At 35.5% G+C, this 17,084-nt stretch overlaps 1 protein-coding gene across 5 annotated transcripts in view; it reads left to right on the plus strand.

The window, feature by feature from the left end:
- Nucleotides 1-16,187, plus strand: part of LOC125681159 (carboxyl-terminal PDZ ligand of neuronal nitric oxide synthase protein-like) — a 30,125-nt gene extending 13,938 nt beyond the window's left edge. For all 5 annotated transcript variants that reach the window (XM_048921106.2, XM_048921109.2, XM_048921107.2 and 2 more), the window contains 7 exons: nucleotides 4,340-4,404; nucleotides 5,133-5,241; nucleotides 10,544-10,649; nucleotides 13,235-13,290; nucleotides 13,382-13,606; nucleotides 14,100-14,252; nucleotides 14,922-16,187. In XM_048921106.2, the coding sequence (XP_048777063.2) occupies nucleotides 4,340-4,404; nucleotides 5,133-5,241; nucleotides 10,544-10,649; nucleotides 13,235-13,290; nucleotides 13,382-13,606; nucleotides 14,100-14,252; nucleotides 14,922-15,950 (1,743 nt within the window). In that variant the 3' untranslated portion in view covers nucleotides 15,951-16,187. The remainder of the gene's footprint in view (nucleotides 1-4,339; nucleotides 4,405-5,132; nucleotides 5,242-10,543; nucleotides 10,650-13,234; nucleotides 13,291-13,381; nucleotides 13,607-14,099; nucleotides 14,253-14,921) is intronic.
- The last annotated feature ends 897 nt before the right edge of the window (nucleotides 16,188-17,084 follow it).

A 17,084-nucleotide genomic window follows, 5' to 3' on the forward strand; every position in this document is an offset into this window, starting at 1 on the left:
TGAATATTTTCAAAAACAAATTGGTGGCTTTCGTTCGAACGATTGAAATTAGAAGTCCCTCGTCATTTGGTTTGAAGCCCGTAATTGAAGGTATTCATGCTTGCATTTATCCATACAACTACTGATATGGCAAGCCTTAGAACTCTTCAAATTGTAATTTCTCTCATCAGAACCTACTTCTCCCTTCATGTCGCTGTATAGATCCAATTTTAGGTATATTTGAAGGCCTGTTTTTGTCTGATTTGGGTTCTCTTGCATTTGTCATTAGCGTCCATCAGGATCTGAAAGATTGGTAGATTAGAGGAGAGGGGATTCTAAGTCAATTAATAAATGCCGTCGACACTTGGTGCCCTGGGATTAAATTAGAATCCCACAAACGACCCTGAGTTTCTACCACCCATCCATTGGCTAAAAGTAACGTCTTAAAAAAGCTTTTATTTCCTGTAAATAAGGAGCGACTGATTAGAAATCAATAACTGTGTGTTATTTTTTAAGATGAGCTTTCTTTCTGGAGTTCCGAAGTATTTCCACAGGGAATTAAGTGTTATTGATACATTTTTTGACAAAGGAATTTTTTCCAAGAGTTATACGACAATTTCGTAAACAGAAAGTGTCCTTCAAGAATGAATATTTGATATGTTTTGGACAAACCATATTTTTAAACATTTAGACATACATGTATACAAATGTATGTGGGTTTTTTTAAAGTAACAAATTGATTTTTCGCTCTGTTTTATCGTTTAGCAGAAACGTTCATTCATTTTTGTCTATATGTTTGAGCATACCGAGATATTGATGGAATAATCATTTTATTAGGTAATCAAATTCTTGGTTTGATATCCATACTGTCTGCTAACCCTTAGTACGGTGTGCTACTTGCGCCAGTACCTTCATTAAATCACCTTTTCCCCCATTAGATCACCTGCGCTTAAAGCTCAACTGAGCTTTTCTGACCACCCGTTGTCCGTCCGTCTGTCTGTAAACTTTTCACATTTTCGACTTCTTCTCCAGAAGCACTGGGCCATTTTCAAACAAACTTGGCAAAAAGCATCCTTGGGTGAAGGTGATTCAAGTTTGTTCAAATGAAAATACACTGGGGAAATTTTTGAAATATTTTTAAAAACCTTCTCCAGAACCAGTTCCCTTGGGGATACGGGTTAGAATAGGTCCCCAGTACCCCTTGCTTGTCGTAAGAGGCGACTAAATGGGGCGGTCCTTCGGATGAGACCGCAAAACCCGAGATCCCTTGTCACAGCAGGTGTGGCACGATAAAGATCCCTCCCTGCTCAAAGGCCATAAGCGCCGAGCATAAACCTAATTTTCGCAGTCCTTCACCGGCAATTGTGACGTCTCCATATGAGTGAAAAAATCTCGAGTATGACGTTAAACAATATACAATCAATCAATCTCCAGGACCAGCGGGCCAATTTCAACCAAACTTTGTACAAAACTTCCCTAGGTGAAGGGGATTCAAGTTTGTTCAAATGAAGGACCATGCTTCTTTACAGGGGGAGATAATCACGAAAATACAAAAATAGGATGGGCTCCTTTAAATAGCTTCTTCTCAAGAACCACTGTGCCAAAAAAGGTGAACTATACTTGAAACTTCCTGACGTAATGCAAATTCAAATTCGTTAAAATCATGGTGCCGGGGTTAAAGTGGGGCCACAAAAGAGGATCAAACTTTCATTTGTGAATAAATAGGGAAAATCTTTTAAAATCTTCTCGAGAACCACTGGGCCCAAAAAGTTTAAATTTACATGAAAGCTTCCTGACAGTGCAGATTCACGTTTGATAAAATCAGGCCCCCGGGGATAGGATGGGGCCACAATAGGGAATTAAAATTTTGTATGCTGATATTTGTATAAGAAATACCTTTAGAAATATCTCTTGAACTACCTTAACTTTAATGTATTATACATTTAATAGAATATGTCTACCTTAACTTTAATGCACTATACTTTTAATGGAATAAGACTACCTTAACTTTGATGTATTATACATTTAATGGAATATGTCTACCTTAAATTTGAGGCACTATACATTTAATGGAATAGGACTACCTTAACTTTGATTTACTATACGTTTAATGGAATAGGTCTACCTTAACTTTGATGCACTATACCTTTATTGGAATAGGGTTACCTTAACTTTGATGCACTATACGTTTAATGGAATAAGATTACCTTAACTTTGATGCACTATACGTTTAATGGAATAAGACTATCTTAACTTTGATTTACTATACGTTTAATAGAATAGGTCTACCTTAACTTTGATGCACTTTACGTTTAATGGAATAAGATTACCTTAACTTTGATGCACTATACGTTTAATGGAATAAGATTACCTTAACTTTGATGCACTATACGTTTAATGGAATAAGATTACCTTAACTTTGATGCACTATACGTTTAATGGAATAGGATTATCTTAACTTTTTGATGCACTATACGTTTAATGGAATAGGGTTACCTTAACTTTGATGCACTATACGTTTAATGGAATAGGACTACCTTAACTTTGATGCACTTTACATTTAATGGAATAGGATTATCTTAACTTTTTGATGCACTATACGTTTAATGGAATGGGATTACCTTAACTTTGATGTACTATACATTTAATAGAATAGGTCTACCTTAACTTTGATGTACTATACCTTTAATAGAATAGGTCTACCTTAACTTTGATGTACTATACCTTTAATAGAATAGGTCTATCTTAACTTTGATGTACTATACCTTTAATAGAATAGGTCTACCTTAACTTTGATGTACTATACCTTTAATAGAATAGGTCTACCTTAACTTTGATCTACTATACCTTTAATAGAATAGGTCTACCTTAACTTTGATGCACTATACATTTAATAGAATAGGTCTACCTTAACTTTGATGTACTATACATTTAATAGAATAGGTCTACCTTAACTTTGATGCCCAATGTTTATATTGAATTGGACTCATCATGTTATTACGGAATTGGACTTTTCATGTTGGTCCATTAAATTGATATTCAGTGGCTCTCATCATGTTGGTTTTGAAATTGACTTGTCATATTGGTACTGAGTTGGACTCATCATGTTTGAAAATGAACTCCATCTACTTAAATGAACTCATCATGTTGGTATTGAATAAGAAAATAGAAACTGAAATTTTGATGTTTTTTATAGCTGTGTTTTATTAATCTTGAAAATACAATGCAAACATTCAAGTTCACACCTTTAGTAATGTTGAATGTCAGAAATACCGGTAGTCCAGTATTTCAAATGGTTCTTATTACAATAGTTTAGCTACTGCGCGTGCTCGTGTTACTCGAGTTTTCGCCGTAATGAGTCCCAATCTTGAAAATTAAATCTATATGCACCATTGGCGTTTTATGATTTCAGGGTATATGCTCACGGAAAATATTTGCGGCTGTAAGTGTTTAAGAAGCCTTGCATCCAGAGAATAAACTATCAGTTAATAAACGTTAGACACGTAAGCCAGAAAGTTATCTACCGATATTTTGCCATGGGAATTATGTTGTAAAAGACTTTTCTGACAAAAGAAACGTGTTTAGGCATTCCTGCCGCCAGTTTCTGTCAACTTCAGGCGTGAACTTTCATTAATTCAATTCGCCCCACGTGTTCGGACATACCGATACATTGATGGAATGATAATTTTGTTCAGTAAATCTCCTTACAAAGTGGGTTTGTGTTATTGATTCATACTTCCATTGTCATATCAGACTCTTTCGCCATTTTCATCAATTTAGGATTATTATACAGTTTCTTGTATTTGTAGTCATTATTCCTTGTAAGCTAGTACCATTGGGAACAGCTTTATTGTTTGTTAACGGTGGCAAACACAAATTTATTTTCGATACGCATACTAATATATCTCATTTTTTGTAAATACTTTCTACCTAGGGAACGCGATATATCGGCTTTGGGTGTTTTTTTATGTTGCCTCGTAAAGTTCAAAGTTTGCCATCAACAAGTCTTATGATTACTGTACATATTGACTAAAATTGGATGAATATGTTCCTGGTACTTTGAGTCAATTTCCACAATTGCAACTACTGTACTAAATTAAATAATGCAGAGTATTCACATTTTTTTAAGATAGCGCAAAGATTGCAAGTGCATATCAATAAACGCAAATTGCCAGACTCTTTCAATCCCAAACACATCGACAAAACAATATTGGGATTTAAATGAATACTGACTACTGCCAACCTTTTAAGAAAATTGACCAGAAAGTTGGTTTGATGGAGCAATGCTGTGTTATAGTTTTCATGTACATTGGCATCGACTATAGACAAAACACTTAACGAGAGTTTATTTCGCTTTTAGAGGTCGCTGTCTTCCGCTTCTACAGAAGAAAACAGAGAGCTGTTATTACAGCATCCTATATTTCGGTAAAGCTTTTTTTCTGTTTTACAATCAAGAGTCACGTGACAGAATTGATACAAAGGATTAACCTAAGTTTGAAAAGAACTATGATGGATTCAATGTCCTGATAGCTCATGATTTTTAATGTTTGACTTAGATTATCGTTTAAAATTAAAACTTTACATACCTCCACAAATGAACGGTATAGAAAAAAAAAAACCTCCACATTTCTGGATAAAGTGTTTCATGGTGATTTAATGCATGGGTGTTCTTGTATCATGGTATATCGTTAACCAACCAGTACTGAACAAAAACGTCAATTTTATTTCTCTGGAAAGTATTGCATCATTTTTATTTACTTCTTTACATATTTTATTTATTTATTTTATTTTAACCGTTGCTTCGCGATAGAAACATAAATTCAAACTTCAACCTCGATGAGATTCGAGCATATATGACGTCATATAATCAGACTCGTTACCATTGTTCTATTGCTAACCACATCAGTTTTAAAATCCCATTTAAGTAACTTCGATATTTGGTAGCTGACCAAAACGTCGTGTTTTATGACATTTTTGAATATCATTGAAACTCAGACAAATATGAAAGATCTTTTGATCGGTGGAATTGTGAGCGTATTCTCGAATCATTACTACATGTATATTCTAAAAGTTATCCATTAGTTGTATAAAACAGATATAGTGAGGACTTTGAAGGATGATTTGAATATAATTTTTTCAGTTTCTATTTTTAGAATATTCTACGTTTCCCATGATTCGCAAGACTTGAAGATATGGAGTTACATTGCCAGAGATGGACCAACAAACTGCTTTAAATGCTCTGTGTTTAAAGCAAATAAAAAGGTAGATTACGAATTCTAGGATACCTGTAATTCACATTATGTTTGTTAATTGATATTCTACAAGTTACATTATACAAAGATAAAAGTTTGATCATCGAAAAATTAGAATTTTGTGAACAATATGTTCAAGATTATGGCTGAAAATGTGTTTACCATACAAAGTTGGAAATTTTTAATGTCCGTACCAAGATAAATTTCACACACAGTAATTCTATCTACGACTTTTAAGCATGTATTGGCATATCTGATTGCATCTCACAATTCCACTCTCTTGAGGAAATGAGAAAGGAAAAAGGAATAATTTATGGAAGAGTATTAATGGGCAATATGAAACTTTTTGATAAACTCCATTGGTTTTGAGTGAAGACATCACAATTTTAATGCAAATGAACTAGGTTTTGAATTAACATGAATGTAATCCACCTTAGTTCATTGATTTGATGTTCTCTCTCAAATATAGATCATCAAGTCCTCTCTCTCTCTCTCTCTCTCTCTCTCTCTCTCTCTCCATAAGAGAGGTAATGTAGTTCTCCCTCGCTCTCGCGCGCGCGCCGTAAGAGAGGTCAAGTACAAAGAAAGGTCTATCTCCCCCCACAGATACAAACTATGTTCCTTATTATCTAAGGGGCGTTCGATTACATACAGCTCTTTGTCGATCACTCTTTGGTGTAATACCGTCTCATTCCAAGCGCTATCTATTCATCTGTACATGAAACATATGGGACAGTGTTGCTCAATATCCTCACCTTTTTTGCAATGTTTAGCGAGACGTAAAACATATGGCATGGAAGTTCTTGTGATTTCTCAATTCATCATGCTTTTAATTTTGGGTTTTTTTTCCTAATGAATCTAGACATGTCTGAGTTAGCTTTCATATTGTTTTCCCAGGATAACAAAATGGATTCTTTTACATTGAATTCGTTTTGTAGTGTTATGAAAATTACATATCTTTTCTCCAATCAGGAATATTTTATCAGTTCCAAATTCAATGAACGAAGATAGTTGCTCTGTAAATTTTTATGTAATTAGATAAGGGATTTCTATTTTAGAAATTTCATCAAGGTAAATTTGATTACAACACTATTGAAATAAAGATCTAAAGAAACGACTGGATAGGATGAAATTTGTTTTTTTTTAAATCACCATTTGGGATTGTAGTAACTGTTACAACTTTCGCAATGAGGAACATATAAAGGTTTGTGTAAAATTATGATTTACAAGAGTTTTAAAAAGTAACCAACAGATAGTCTTTTTTCATTCGAATATATAGCGCTGCACAAAAAGAACACTTCTGACATCGAACCCAATAATTGTGAATATTAAGTTATACCAGTAGATACACATTCGATTAGTCTTAGTTTAATATTCAAATTTGTTCGTTCAATTGTTCTCCATGTTCAAAGTTTCGCCAATTCAATAGTCAGTATCTACCATCCAGTGTTCGCTTTCAAGATACAAGTATCTCAATATTGAAATCATTCTTTTCCTTTTTAACGCGCTAAGCATACATGAAGCGCTTCTTTTTTGTTACCAGTTCGAATTCTACTTTCGATTTCACGTTTCCGGATACCCGCCTCCTATAAGCTGAATTTGAAAGCAAGTCTACATGTGTGCTATCTCTCGATGAGATATTAGATTGGGGACCAGTCTGATCTGATATTGTATCGGGATTAAATGTCAGATAGGTCTTACAGCCATTATCATTTAATCATTTAGCTGGCCCATATCGGTGGAACCGACTAGACCCAACCGTACAGAAAGCAAACTCTAAGTCTGTGTCGTCATAAACGTACATTTCTCCTTAACAAAGCCAAAGGCTCAAATGAGGTTGTCTGTCGTCTGCGGCGGTGCTGTATACTTTTCACCGCTTCATTTTCTTCTGTAGAACCAGGGATTAAGGTTTTACATTAGGATAATCTTCTCAAGAATAGCAGGACCATTATTAGTCATTTGAATATGCAAACATCTTCAGGTAGTACAGAGTAAGTTTGTTGAATCATGTTCACCGGAAGTAGGGTGAAGCCATAATATATGAACAAAGTTTTATATGGGAATATATCGGGGGGGGGGGGTGTTATAACCTTTTTCTCAAGAGCAACAGGGTCATGATTAGTCATATACTAGTATATTAATATGGAAGCATTGTCAGGAAGTGCCGATTCATATTGTTGAATTTGTGGCCCCCGAGGGTAGGATAGAGCCACACCATTGGATCAAAGTTTTAAATGGGTTTTAAATAAAGTCTCGTGAACCGCTTAGCTGTCATAGTGATTAGGTATTGTTGATAGGCAAGTATCCTCCAGTAATGCAATGTCGTCCCGTGGGGATCCGGGTTAGAATAGATCCTCAGTACTCCTTGCTTGTCGTAAGAGGCGACTAAATGGGGCGGTCCTTTGGAGGAGACCGCAAAAACCGAGGTCCCGTGTCACAGCAGGTGTGGCACGATAAAGATCCCTCCCTGCTCAATGGCCATATAAGCGCCGAGTATAGGCTTAAATTTTGCAGCCCCTTCACCGGCAATGGTGACGTCTCCATATCAGTGAAATATTCTCGAGAGTATGGAGCGCCAAATTAATATAAACTCAAATAATTGAAGATATCTTCAATTATTTGAAAATATCGTCAATTCAATTATTGCTCTCTTTAATTGAATTAATGCGCGCATTAAATCAATTATTGCTCTCATCAATTGAGTTAATGCGCGCATCAATTGAATTAATGAGAGCAATAATTGATTTAATGCGCGCATTAATTCATTTATTGCTCTCTTCAATTCAATTGATGAGAGCATCAATTGAATTAATGAGATCAATAATAGACTTGATGCGCGCATTAATTTAATTATTGCTCTCTTCAATTCAATTGATGAGAGCATCAATTTCGTAGAAATATTGCTCGCAATAATTAATTTAGAGCTCGGTATAAATAATTTGATGATATCTTTAATTCAATTGAAGATATCTTTAAATTATTTACAATACTTTTGTATAAGGAATTAATGCGCGTGTCAATTCTTTTAAAGAGAGCAACAATTCAATTAAATAGATCATTAATTCAATTGTGGATATGTTGAATTAAAGATATCTTTAAGTTGCTCTCTCTTAAAGAATTATTGCTCTCTTCAAATGAATTAAAGATATCGTTAATTCAATTGAAGAGAGCAATGATTGAATTAATGCGCGCATCAATTCAATTATTGCTCTCATCAATTCATTTAATGCGCGCATTATATCAATTATTGCTCTCTTCAATTGAATTGTAGCGCGCATCAATTCAATTGTTGATATCATTAATTCATTTGAAGAGATCATTAATTCAATTAAAGCACGCATCAATTCAGCTAAAGAATTAACTATATCATCAATTCAATTAATGCACGCAATAGTTCAGAATTGAAGATATCATTAATTATTTGAAGAGATCTTTAATTAAATTGTTGCGCGCATCAAATGAATTGATGATATCTTCAAATAATTGAAGGTATCTTCAATTATTTGAGTTTATGTTAATTTGGCACTCCATACGAGAGGGACGTTAAACAATATGCAATCAATCGAGTAATGCAGATTCCATTTTATTCAAATCATGCTCCTATAGTATAGGGTGGGGGATCAAATTTTTACATGGCAGTACGTGGGGAAATTGAGGGGGGGGGGGTTCTTCTGAAGAAGAACAGCACGACCATATTCAAGTTTGATCAAATTAATGCCCCAGGGGTAAGATTGTGTCACAATACGGGTTCAAAGTTTGATATGGGAATATCTGGGGAATTATTTTTAATTTAGAATTTTCTTCACAAGAACAACAAGGTGATGAGTAGTGAGCAATCACCCTCAGGTAGTGCAGATGTAAGTTTGTTCGAACTATGGTCCTAGGGGTTAGGTTGGGACCACAATATGATCAAAATTAAATGAGAATGTGCATTAAAAATCTTCTGAAGATGATTTGTCATATCTTAAGATATGCAGGCATTCCAATGTAGTGCAGATTCAATTTGATCACATCATGGCCCCTGTGGCTAGGATGGATTCAAAGTTTTCCACGAGAATATATATAGGAAATTTCAAAACATTGATAGTCTTTTCAAGATTCGCAGGACCACGCTAAATCATATATACGTAAAATATGCAAACATTATCAAGTTGTGTGGACCTATGGTTTGTGAGTATTTCTTATCTTTGTTTGTAGTTGTTGGGTTGGGGTTTTTTTTCTTCAAGTTTTGGATCCTGGGTTTAAAAGTGGAGCTAGAATCGAGGGTCAGATTTCACATAGTACGTGAATATAGACAAAAATTCTTTTTAGAAATCTTCTGAATACAACAGCAAGACCATTTATACTGATATTTTTATAAATGCTGTGTGGATTCAAATTCGGTTAAGTCATGAGTCTGTGGGGGTCATAATATCAGATCGACATTTTTTTGTGGGACTAAAGAGGATGAAGAAAAAAGTTTAAATTCTGATGAGCAGCAGGGCGAATGTGATTCAAATGAGCGTTGTGACAGGGCGAATGTGATTCAGATTAGTGTTTTTGTGGCAGAGTGAATGAGATTCAGATGAGTTATGGCAGGGCGAATGGGATTCAGATGAACATTGTACAATGGCAGGGCAAATGTGATTCAGATGAACATTGTGGCAGGGCGAATATGATTCAGATGAGTATTATGGCAGGGTGAATATGATTCAGATGAGTGTTGCGGTAGGGTGAATGTGAATCAGATGAGCATTGTAGCCCATGAGCCTCTTGTTGAGATTATGTTGGATTGCACACTTAAAACTTCTAATAAAAATACTAATATTACACCTTCCATAAGTTGCCAAAGTAAAACCATAGCCAAAGTAAACCCATATTTCCTGTAAATGTCTGAATTCACACGCTTAGCGCTATTCAACACTTCCAGTACTTTTGATTAATGTTAAACATTCGAATCAATGAGCAAGGAAATCTGAGTGTTTAGAACTTAGTATAATAGAGTGGATGTTACATTATATACAACATATATCTTGATATACTAGCGACAAAAAGAAAATGTGCATTATAAAATTTAGTATAATTTTTCTATATTTATTGTTAATATTTATGAAATCTAAACAATCGATAAAGGTGATGTTTTTAACAATATCGGATAGTACCCGACTCAGATGCACTGACTTGTTCATGGTTAGTGAACACATGTTGTTTATTGAAGTGTTCGTACTCACGAGTTTTACTGGTCAATACTGTTTAGAGTAAGAAGTGTAAAAGGTTTGTTTGGACACTATTCGTTAAGGAAAGCACTTTAGTTTTGACAAACTATGTTGCAGAATCAGGCCATGAGAATAGTTCGTACGATTGGACAGGCATTTGAAGTGTGTCACAAGCTTGATCAGCAGTCGCAGTTACCCGTGAAAAACAACGATGACCCATTCGGTGAGTGCAGCATTTGCATGCTTCTACGTATGGTAGAAGAAATATAAGGAAATTCGGTATCATGTGCCCTGTTTGTCTCCGAGTGGGATTTTATTGAGTGAAACAAACAGATCTGATGGTCGAGATTTTTTATACAATTTGGACTTCATCGATATCTTCTTAGATAAAATGAAAGTGCATACACAGAAGTAGGTGATCCTTATGGTGGATTACCACACTAAATGATTTACTGCCTTTTTCAAACCATGCACAGAGAAATAGTCCATATCTATCCCTGTTTTAACAATCAATTGAACCCGTCATTTAGTTCTATTGACATGCTTTTACACTTCAAAATGCCATTGCTCTTGTAAAGCAAGGGTTTCAATTTTCAACCGTTTTTATTGAAATTGATTTCTCGTGTAACCAATCATTTAAGCTTCGGCTAGTGTTAACTTCTGTCGAAAAAGATCCTATTAATTTCCGTTAACTTCTTGTCAATTTTAGGGTAACGGGGAGCAATTAAGCTCCCAACCTACATTTCATGTTAATTTCGGCAAATGATCGTTGGTTAATGATTGTTATTTTTTTTTCTGTTTACCTAGAAAACACAATTTCATTTCTAAAATAGGGTAAAAGACTGTTGCATAAATGTTAGAGAGGTTAGCTTAAGCTATAAAATTATCAGTTACTGCTTAAAGTGGTTTCCTGTGTGAAATCCTTCTCTCATCTTGCTCGCCTTTTCCAAGCCGTTGCATTTAATTTAGAATAATGAGATTATGGAATACCACATAGTATACAATGGATTTAGTATGAGAGGTGAATGGTGTCCCGTAATTGCAGCTAACCTAGGTGTTTAAAAGATAGGAATTAACATCACTGTTTCTACATCTTCGTATTTTGTTAATCACATGTTGTAAACGGATGTAACATGATTGGTTTGGTTTTTTTCTAAATAAACAAACAAATACTCAAGGTCGAGGTCTAAAATCTGCCTCGTCATTCCACTGCTGAATATGAATGGTGCGTGTACAAACAAATGTAAAGGTATCCGTCATCCGATGTACAATTAACCCCTAAAAGTCTTCCTCACTTGAGTACTAAATCACAGAAACCCTGGTTGTAGTACATTGAAGGGCATCATCATAAAGAGGAATTAACTTGTAGGATTTTTAGAAATAATTACATCCTTCAAAAACATTATTCCATTATAAATGCATTTTAACATTAAATCCTTCAGGGAACATGCACAAGACAAAAGAAAGTTACTGGTGAAAAGGAAAAAGTCTGGTGATTTTTGTTTCAAGGGAAATAAATTCAATTAACAGTGTTTTTGCCAGGTTGACTAATTGTAGTTTTTACAATCCATTTCACTTCATTATCACTAATCAAAATGTGAAAATCTTCATTTACATGAGACACCTTAATTCGTGAACTGAAATGAGTATATGCATTTTTTCATAACATGAAGGAGTCGGAAGGACCATCAAAGTGCCCACTAATATCTTTCATAGACTGTCCGTTTTGTTCTTTCTTGTGAAGCGGATTTTCTAGAGACTAGATGTAATTTTTTCAATAATTACCGACAGTATTTAGAGTCCTGTAGATATGTATATCGAATTGTTCACAATTGATTTGTATACCACAGAGTCATAAAGCTTGGAACCCCGCTTCTCCTGGTGGATTTACACAGCTGCAATATAAATGATGCTAAATTTTATTAGCATGTTATCTCTCAAGTATCTGAATAGGTATCAAACAGCCCAACAGTAACTAAGGAAATAAAAAGACTGTATAAATTATAGAGCTATCTGTTTTGACAGATGCGTCTTAAAGGATTCACATCGGAAATATCTTCTGAAATATTCAATTTTGATAAGAATTCTGAAGACGTATTTTCACTAAATTAAATTCTCATCGTAGCCATCAAGTTCATGACGTTTTCGGGTATAAATGTTAGAACGCAAATTACATTGGCTTGCCCTGGAAGATTGGAGTTGCTAATTCGTTTAGTTTCAATGATAAAAGCTTCCTCGTAACAGCGGGATAGATAAAAACACAAGCTGGAATTTGCCATGTTCATACATCTCTGGTATATAGGAATGATAAAATAATCGAGAGAAAAAACCTGGCTTTGTTTCGGCTGGAGGTAAATTAAACGATCCTCTATAATTCAATAAATATGCGAATCTCGTTATATAGGTATACAAACTTCAGTTTTAGCTACATAATATGGCTTAGATGAAGAGGATTCTGAAGTGAGGTGTGCGTTTTCAATAGGTGCACACTCGGAACGATAAACAATAATGCGTCTACCAGGGCTTGCTCTTTTCGGTAGTTGATTCTGGATTTAACAGGATTTGGCGCTATATTGTTGTGGATAAAGTTCAGTTGACTTTCTCTTTGGTACTGTTTGATTGCTTGGCAAAAGAACAACAAAATGTTTCAGAGAAGGAAAAAAGGTTTGTAAAACGGGCAGAGAGCTCCATTTTTCATTTACTTTGAAATAATGCATGTTCTGTGAGGGCATACAACATTTAGATATTTATTTAGGCCTCTTCGTTTCGAATGAGGAATCCTTCATTTAATCATGTGATTCATTTCAGGAAAACCTAAAGAGAAAATGAATGTCCCTACGGATAGTCCACGACCTCAACACTTGGTAACTCTCTCTCTCTCTCTCTCTCTCTCTATATATATATATATATATATATATATATATATTTTCGTTACTACGATTTCCTTGATTTTAGACGTCTCCCTCGAAAACAAATAGTGCAAGACCCTCTCAACTTCCATCACCCGAGGTTTCTAAGGTCAACAACCCGGATCCTGCACCAATCAGCACTCATCAGCACGTTGTGTTGCTAAGACAACAAATAGAACAGCAGCAACACCAAACACAAATTGCGATTGGCCAAGTTCAACTGCTAAAGGACCAACTAACATCCGAGACTGCGGCCAGAATAGAGGCACAGGTAAATTTAACAGTTTTAGGGGCACAACACTCCTCTGTGTCTAGACAGCATTGGATGCCCTCGGTTGATTTCGCCTCTCCTCAACCTTGAGTATCCAATGATGGTGACCAAATAAAACAGGATTTTAATTGACGCGCGGTTCCATAACTGCTTTATTGTTCCTTTGAAAAATTGTGTGTTATGTGTATAAAGTGAATCCACAAGTAATTAGCATTCTTTCCTTTGAGAATTTAACAGAAGTATTGCTCGCTATAGATTTTAAAGATTAATTCTCTATAAGTTCTGTATTGCTGTGACCCTTGTATTTTTAACAGCATGCGAAGACTGAATATTTCGCTTAAATGAAAAGCTTGAGATATTGATTTGGTGTTACAGAAAGAGTATTCATGGAGATTCCATTTCAATAGACATTCCATTACATAACAATTACTTCCAGTTTACCTCATTGCAATGTTAAATACATCGTTAATCTGTTTGATTTTGCTTTCAACAGGCGAGATCCCATCAATTATTGATGCACAACCGTGATATGTTAGATCAGATGGCGCAGTTGGTGGCACGATTGCAGGAACTGGAGCTCAAAGTAAACGGCGCCGTCAACACAGCCAATGTGGAAAACATTCTACCGCCTCCTCCAACGTTACAGGTACACGTACAGATGTTACGTAATATATAAACAAATCATTTCATGCACACGTTTTTGATAATTGTTTTATCAATTGAAAGAAGTTATACGACATAAAACCTGTATTATATGTCAAGTTCTTGCATTGCTTGAACATTTTGGATTTCGTCCAACGAAAACGCGCTGAAAATATTTTATTTCGAAAGGCATCCTCTATGAAGTTCTACGATTTTTTATGCGTACAAATTAAATCCTTTGATTCACACTCACACCGCGACAGCTGTAAAAACAAGACGAACAACATTCATGATACCTTTTTCTCAAGATTTTAGGGTATTTATCACAATATTTTTACATTTCCAATGTTTTTGATATCTTCACAAATTGTAATGATAGCCAATTCCACGTTATTGCGCTGCAATTGTGAACAGTGCTTGTATGAATCTTGATAAATATAGTACGTCCATTTTAACGCCTGGGAATTCCGACAGAAATGAAAATGGATTGTAAATATTCATTTTTGAAAATATATGACTGCTATGCTTCAAATTGGCATACTAGTACTTTTCATTGAACGCTACTGTGCGTCATGAAGTATGCTTGCGTGAAGCGTCGCTGTTAATACCCTCGTGTATTTTCAAAAATGAAATTTACTTCTTAAATTTAAAGTTTTTTCTCGTATCTTGGCAGATGCCTGTATTACCCGACCCCACTACACCACAAGCGGGACCAGTGTACACCCCGGAGTACTTCAAGGGTAACGCTTTCGAAAAGAATTTTGTCGCAGACTTTGAGACAGATTCCCCAGACAGTGGGCATAAAGAAATGTCCTCAGAAAGTCTTTCCCTGCAATTTCAAAAGTCAAACACCCCGTACTGGCATAATATACTGAACGGAGAATTGATTTCTCTTAGCGCACCAACAGATTTCGGAACAATTTGTCAGGTCGTAGAAGATATATCAGCAGTGACTGGAAATCCTTTTGCGAGTGGATTCGACGAAAACTTCGATGGTCAGGAGTATTTAAAAGACAGTGAACATATTATCACTCCTTGTCCGCTTCAAGATGCCAGTGGTAATAGACTAGAGTTGAAACTGACAAGAGCGCCGAAGATTGCGCCTCCACCGGAGTTTCGAAACTCGAAATCTTATAGAGATTCTCAGTATTCTGTACAGAGCACAGAAAGCGCATCCTCGCAAGATACGACACTTTTTGTGAAAACGCCAGACAGTGATTATTCTTCAATAAACACAAGTGGAAGCATGATCTCTCATAGTAACTCTACAAGCGGAAATGTATTAAACTTGCCGATTGCTTCTAGTCAATGCGAAATGGATTTGAAAAAAGATTCCGACAATTCTCCGAGTAACTCTCTCAGTTCTTCAAGTCACTCGAGCTCCAGTACAAGATCAGAGCTCAGTCAAATTCAAAAGCAGACGAAGACCAACGAAAGACCAACTGGGTGGCCCTCTCCGAAATCTTCAAAACAGGGATTCGATAGTTTTCCTTTTTTAGATTTCAAAACGATTGAACAGAGAGAAGTGTCTGCTTCTCCCAGTAGTATTAAACAGAGTGCTAAGAAAAGCCCCGTCACTGATCATCAAAATATTGAAAAGATCGAAGAAATACCACGAAGAAAACAAATACAAGGATACAGAGATTTAGTAATAAAGCCGGCCCCTCCTCCACCCCCACCCAGGACAGTCGATCGATTATGAGTTTCTTTAGAATAGCTTTTCCTTATTGTCTAAATTTACAACAAGAGGCTTTAAGACTATTTCATATATTTCTTGCAAGCATGTTTTAAATTGATGCCATCAAATGTAGTCATGCACTAAATATTTGCACTTTTTGTAGTAAATCTTTGTACATCAATCTTTGTATATACTCGTATGTAATTATTTATACGAAAGTTTCTCTAGCTGAAAAGAATAAAAATTTATCTCAAACAAAAACTACTGACTTCAAAGTTAAGTTGCTTCAAAACAGACAAATTTAGATAGCTTTGTGGCTGGAGATGTTGATTTTCTATTTCAGAACCTCAATAATAATGGTATCGCGTGATCATATGGTCGTTACAATGGTCTAACTTGCAAATACAAGCTATCACAGAGTCGAATGCTGTCTGGTATGTTTCATTCCAATTGTTAGGCCGTTCTTTACATATTGATTTTGACTACGGATTATTCCGTTTACCTGATCAAGATTTAGGGATCCGGTGGGTGTGACCGGTCAACAAGGGATGCTTTATACTCTTCCTAGGCACCTTGTATATCCAGGTATCCGTGTTCACCTTTTTCTTAATTCTGTATTATTTATAGGATTTATGAGATTGATCACTGTTCGTTATCTTCACTTGCTCATCGTAGAAATTCATTGTGATTGCGTAATTGCACACCCCGTGGTTACCTCTTCACTTTTTTGTTTGGCGCCCTCGGCTTTGCATCCGAGCTAAAAGAAAAAAAAGAGGTCCATGGGCCACATTGCTCACCTGATTCACCTTGGCCCTGCCATTGTTCAGCTGTTTTTATTCTTATTAATATATTTTCCCCCATCAATCTTTATTCCCATCTCACCTGAGTCACCTTGGCCCTGCCATTGTTCAGCTGTTGTGATTTTTAATATATTTTTTCTCATCAATCTTTATTCCCATGAAAAGTTTTGACCTCATAGTGTGGCCCCAACCTAGTTCCAAAGGATCATTGAAAATGAGTTCACGTAACACAGATATGCATCAACATCAAAATGACTTCACATGGTCTTGCTGTTCTGGATAAGACCAATGTCATAGATCATGGTATGATTTGACTTGCTATAAGAAATCTACACACAAAATATAGCTCTACCTTGAA

Source organism: Ostrea edulis, chromosome 2 (genome assembly GCF_947568905.1).
Source record: "Ostrea edulis chromosome 2, xbOstEdul1.1, whole genome shotgun sequence".
Lineage (NCBI taxonomy): Eukaryota > Metazoa > Mollusca > Bivalvia > Ostreida > Ostreidae > Ostrea > Ostrea edulis.